We start from the raw sequence: 6000 nt of genomic DNA, 5'->3' as shown, positions 1-6000 counted from the left end.
CCCAGCCGCTGTCCTCTCTGGACCGTCGACCTACAGCCGATTCATTATTGAGACTTACTACCTCATGACGGAGCGTTTCTATTTTAACCGGCGCAGCTTTTGTTGAATTTACTGTACTGGTTTAGTGGCCCAGGAAACTCACAGACCAATCGCATGTGCTTCAATCGTCTCATATGACGCTGCTCAGCCAATCAAATCTGTGCATTCCGATGCTTGCGAGTCGAGTCCGTGAGATTCACCAGAGACGTTTTGGAAACAAACACGAATTGAGGAGACGAAAGGGAAAAGAGATTTCACATGGCTTTTAATCAAGAATGTACAGATTCTTACATGTACATTCCTCCCACGGGCAGTTCAACACCAGAATATCGCATAGATCTCCAATCCTAGCTGGCAGGACAAACTAGAGCTCACGTTTCTCACTGAAGATAAAGTAGGGAGGTGGTTGCTCTATAAGAGGGAATGAAAGAGAAGAGGAGGCATTACAGCTGTTCATTTGTTATGATGTGTTGAGTGTTTATTATAAAATTGGTTATGACTACACTTCATCACTTCAAGCTACACTTTTTATTTCATTTTTTCAAAAAATTATAGGCACTTTATTTTAGTTTACTTAAATTTATAATTTATTATTAGAATAGTTATTATTTATTATCCCTCCAGTTTGATGTGAAAACTGACTGAAATATTATTTGATTTGACAGACCGTACAACTATACGTTATGGTACTGAATGATAACGCAAATTAGTCGTTTTGATGTTCCGGACCTTTGATTCAGGAAAGTTTCTGTAACTGGACCTCTTTGAATTCTAATTGAATACCCCTGCCCTACATGAAGGGCCAGTATAAGACAGAAAAGGATTTTTTTTAACTTTGGATCATGCAAAGCTGCCATACAGGAGTCACAGAACTACAACATAGGACTGGAAATGCAGTACAATAGGTCTCCTTTAAAAGAGTTTATTACTGAAGGTTCAATTGTCTTGTTTTTATATCACGCAGTGTATGCAGAAGTGTTATCCTGTCAAACGAATCAAAATGAAACTATAAAACAACCTATTTTATTGTCAGATCTGTTTACAACGGGTGCTGATGATAACAGTTTATAATAGTTTAAAATCGATGCATTTACATCTTATCTCACATGCCAATCTTCGGGCAAATGTCTGTCATGCAGTAAGTTGTGTGGCATGCTAGTTTATTCCTGTCTTTCAGTCCAGATTTTAGTCTTCTCTGTTCACACTGAGGGTTGTCCTTCGTTAATGAAGCTGAGCTGAGCGGTTTGCTCTCCCCACTCCAGCTCCTGCAGGTTCAGGAGGGGTTCTCGGGAGCGGGTTGCCATGCTGGAGGGCTGGAGAATGGGATGGAGCTGAGGCTGGGAAAGGGAATGGGGATGAGACCGGGATATGAACTGGAACTCAGGCTGGAACCGGAGCTGGGACTCAGACTGGGACAGGAGCGGGATACGGCATTGAGGCTGTGTTTGTGGCTCACTACCAGATCCTGCTAAGTCCACCAAAAGGGGAGAGATGGATGAAGAGATAGAGGGGATGGAGGAGGAGGAGTAGGGATGTGGCATGATGGTGTGCTCATGGGGAGAGCTGTTAAGTGATGGGGGAGCTGAGCAATGAGACACTGGGGGAGAAGTGCTAGCCTGATGAGGAACTGGAGGATTATGGGAGGTGATGATTCGGGAGGGTGAACACTGAAGTGGATCAAACTCTCCTTGTAACACCTTCGTGAAGCTCAGCTGTTGAGAGGCCGGTCCAGGTACCAGGATGGATGAAGGGTTTTGATCGTCTGAGTGGTCCACAGGTGTGTGTTGGGTAAGAAGGGGTGGGGCCGGGGAGCAGCTGTGTGATGTCACGCTGTGAGGCGGAGTCACAGCATTGGGTATCAGCAGCGTGGAGGTGTTATGGAAGAGGGGTTTGAGAAGACGTGTCATTTCCTGCAGCTCCTGACTGACAGCGGTTACCTGACGGGAGAGGACGTTCATCTGGAGAGAGGGGAGTCAGACTGAAGAGTCATAAATGCTGGTTGTCTTGTTTTCCAGTTTAGGATACTGTCATACAGTAATGTCAAATCTTGGCTTAAAGCTCTGAATTTACTATTTAGTCAAAGTCAGTTTTTCTCCGTAACACCTTAGTGTAAGTAGCCTTACCTCATGTTTTAGCTTAGCAATAGTCTGCATGGTGTCACCCTCATCACGGGCCCCTATGGACATATAACGAAATGTACACACACACACATCCATGCCAGTAAGGACTTTAGCAGCTGACTGATAATCAAGAATGAATTATTGAGTCATACATAAATGTGTCTTTGCGGCTCTACAGCTCGAAACCTTTCTTTTTAATGGGATCCAGTCCAGTCTCATATATAGTATGTATATATGTGTGTGTATGTGTGTTAACCTGAGGTAGCTGAATCGGGGCTGGGTAGGAAACTCTGAGTTGCGCTGGGAGAAAAATCAAATTTCGGAGCCGAACCACTTTGGTTTTCTGTCTCAATCCCGTCCACAAACCTGAGGACAGACAAGAGGAGGGAGTCAATGAATTTCACCCAAGACAATCAGGTAACAAGGCAATAATTCTGGCATTCCAACTTAAAATAAATAAATAATAAATAAACTATATGGGAATAAACTGATTACTTTATTTTCCGAATCGCAGATTATTCTTAGTTAGTGTACTTCACTGTCCTAAACAGACAACAAAAGTGAGACTTTTCGGGATTTTCCGTATCAAAGATGGCTGCTTAATTAGTCAGTGTGAGACAATGAGACAGAAGCTCCACATTGTTAAAGCTATTTCTTATTGGGGCTTAATTGATGTAACAGGGAAAGGTAAGACAAGGTCTAGTTTTGTAGTTGCTGACCCCACAGGTGTTCACTGACCTTCCAGCTGTCATGTCCTTGTTAGGGAGACGACAGTTAGACTGGTAAGGTAGAGACAGTATCTCAGACTTCAAGCTACCAGATATCAGTGTTTTCTGAGAATCTTACAAGGCTGAATCTTACAACTCTACAAGAATTTACTGGCTTTACTGGCTCCACAGTTTAGAGTACAACTCATGGATAGTAATAGATTCCAATATGAAGAAGCATTGTAATCTAAACATCAGACAGACTGACTGGTACTATGTAGAAAGTGTTGCATGTGGCTTGAAGGACACACAGTGGGTCTTTATTTGAGCCAATGACTAATAAACTCCTTACACATGAATAGAGGGGTGAACAATAACCCTATTTGGATGATTAGTAAACCTCTATAGATCTAGGAAGGATAAATATCCCCAGACAGGAAGTGTCCTTCAGATTTGGTGTTGGCATTTGATGACCTGCAGGTGTTTCTGGTTTTGGAGCTGTGGAGTCTGGATTTGTGGTTGCAAGTCACCTGCTGCCCCCGTGTTCCTGCTTGACACCCTCTGCTACAATTATTGTTACTAGTCCTATTGTTATTATAATATTTAACATTACAATTATTATCATTAATACTATAAATATCTGTACCATTTTTCATTCAGTCTATAGCAACATTACCTTTAATGTCTGTACCTCTGTGTGTATATTGTGTAGGCTGCCTCACTCCCCTAACCATGCTGTGTTAAGTCTTCATCAGTCTCTGAAACCTGGCTCACAATAATCTTCACCAAACATGGTGTCAGCAGACTGAAAACCATTTCTACCTTATAACACGATGCCAAGATAAAGGTCACATGTCTCTATAGGTTACACATGCAGGCAGGTACAAATGGCTTTTCCTTGTTCAAGATAGCATACAAGATCCCACATGTCCCTATAGACTTTCCATTATTCATAAACACAAACTGGACATGGCTCAATCGCCAAAGCAATAAAAAGATTCCTCATTCATTCACTGAATCCAAGTGCAGTATATCATGCGAAGTCTAAGCTAATAATATCTTCTCATCTGGGATCTCTAGGCGCTTGATTAAGGCTCTGGCTGATATCTTCAGACATTTATTACACATAAATTCCCTCTTACCCTTATCAGTAGTGGGACTGAACAATTTCTACTGAAGGTAGACAAATCCCTTGGGAGCAGGAAAGTGTTCAGCAAATTTCATAATAATTCACCCTGTAAATATCCTGCGTGCAAAGCTGACATTTTGGTGTGAGGATAATACTAGAGGAAAAATCATGCAATGTCCAACATGTAAATGGTGCTCATTGAATTCAATGGCAATCTGAATATTAAATTCCATAATTTATTATTGTCACTGTTGTTTATTTTAAATGGCAATTTCCCCACATGGTGGTGCAAGATAAAAGATCAGTGAGTCATTTAAATCATGGGATTCATCCTCTGGGGACAATAAATATGAATGGACAGGGACGTTTGTTGCGTCTCTCCCTCGTTTCTTCTCTCTACAATCTGTAATAGAGCTGCGTGGACAGATCCTTAGGCTTTGATATAAGTAGGACAAAATAAGCCCAAACAGTGTGCCAGTTCTGGACCTTACCCATCTACTCTTACTTAATATGCAAACACCCAGAGAAAACAACAAAGTTAATCATCGAAGAATTTCACTGTCTAATGATGTAGCATGCAAAATAAACAAATAAGTTATAGAACAGTATAAATTTAATAATGATTGCTGAATACAGAACTTAGTAACTAGATTTTTGTTGTTGCATTCTTTGTGGGGAAACCTTTCTTTTTATAATCCAACATTATAATAGAACCTTTATCAGCACATCAAAATGATCAAAGCTTCCCCATTCCTGTGTAGCCTCAGCCAAAACATTTATTATCTAACACACTGATCTCAGAGAGTTACACACTTCTGCTCTCTATACTCTACAAAGTTCACCAATTTGTCAAACTCAAAATCATCACGTGCATATTGCACCTCACGGTGAATGGATCATGACAGAGAGCGCTTAGGGAAATCTTACCCAGATGATGTCAGTCAGCAGGTTCAAAGGTTGCACTCAGTGACAGCAGATAAGGAGGAGAAGCTGCACACACCTACATACTAATTACCAGTCAGACTCCCATATGCTCTACGCTAATACAGACAAAAGCTGTATCTGACTGTCATCGCTCCTTCATTCACTATTCCCTGTTTGTAGGACATTGAGATTTTGGACATTAATGAATGAAAATTTTCGCGTCACCACTGACAGTAGTATTACATAACAGAAAGTGCTCTGGACACAATATCTGTCACAACCCCTCCTGCTGTGACCCAGTTGTGACATCTGGTGCGTGTGTGAAAGAGCGTTTTATTATTTTCTCTTTTTTACGTATGTGGTGTAGCTGTTGTGTTTTTTTCTTTCTTTCTTTCTCTCTCTCTCTCTCTTTCCCCATCTCCTTGCTTGCAGTGAAGTTGGTAGGCGTGACTGTTGCCGTGGGAGCTGGCTGCACACACCTGCACTTCGTCTAATTTGTCTCAACTTATCCACGCTTCCTTGGGTTTCAGCTCTATTTAAGCAGCAGCCAGACATCCTTTCCCCTCTGGATTGTTAAGTCCTATCCCTATGTCTTAACCCTAAGTTGCCTGAAAACATCCCTCTAACTATTTCCCTTATTTTCAAATCCCAAAATTGACAGGTATGAACCTGTGTGCTCTGTACTCGAGAAGAGTTTTCTGGACATTGATTCCTCTGCCTGGATATTTCTTCTAACCTGCCTACCTGTTTGCCAGTCTGTTCCCATAGTCTTCACTGTCTTTCACCTGCCCAGTCTGTTCATCTGCTCCCCTGCCCAGCTTCACATTTGTCGGCTCAGTCTGCCAGTCAGCTCCCTGGCCTCAGCTTAAACCCACCTGCTTGGCCTAGTCAGCCTCAACCCAATCAGCCTTACATGCTCTGCATTTTATTTGTGAATAATTCCTTAAACCTGCCTGTTGTTTAGAGTCTCTCTGGGTCCTAGATCTGAACCTTGACAATATAATTTAATCCGTCGTCAGACAGGGGTTGCACAAACAACATTACAACAATCAAGTCTTCTCAACACTAAAGTTATGGAGCC

At 41.8% G+C, this 6000-nt stretch overlaps 1 protein-coding gene across 1 annotated transcript in view; it reads right to left on the bottom strand.

Moving 5' to 3' along the window:
• Positions 1–1073: 1073 nt before the first annotated feature.
• Positions 1074–6000, bottom strand: part of LOC123976054 (potassium voltage-gated channel subfamily H member 8-like) — a 51657-nt gene continuing 46730 nt past the window's right edge. Inside the window, exons 13-15 of the mRNA XM_046057863.1 lie at positions 2416–2525; positions 2163–2215; positions 1074–1997 (exon numbers count right to left, since the gene is read on the bottom strand). Of these exons, the coding sequence (XP_045913819.1) occupies positions 1239–1997; positions 2163–2215; positions 2416–2525 (922 nt within the window). The 3' untranslated portion in view covers positions 1074–1238. The remainder of the gene's footprint in view (positions 1998–2162; positions 2216–2415; positions 2526–6000) is intronic.

The sequence above is a fragment of the Micropterus dolomieu genome, linkage group LG01 (assembly GCF_021292245.1).
Source record: "Micropterus dolomieu isolate WLL.071019.BEF.003 ecotype Adirondacks linkage group LG01, ASM2129224v1, whole genome shotgun sequence".
Lineage (NCBI taxonomy): Eukaryota > Metazoa > Chordata > Actinopteri > Centrarchiformes > Centrarchidae > Micropterus > Micropterus dolomieu.
The sequence above is the reverse complement of the archived record's forward strand: the minus strand, read 5'-3'. Positions and strand labels throughout refer to the sequence as shown.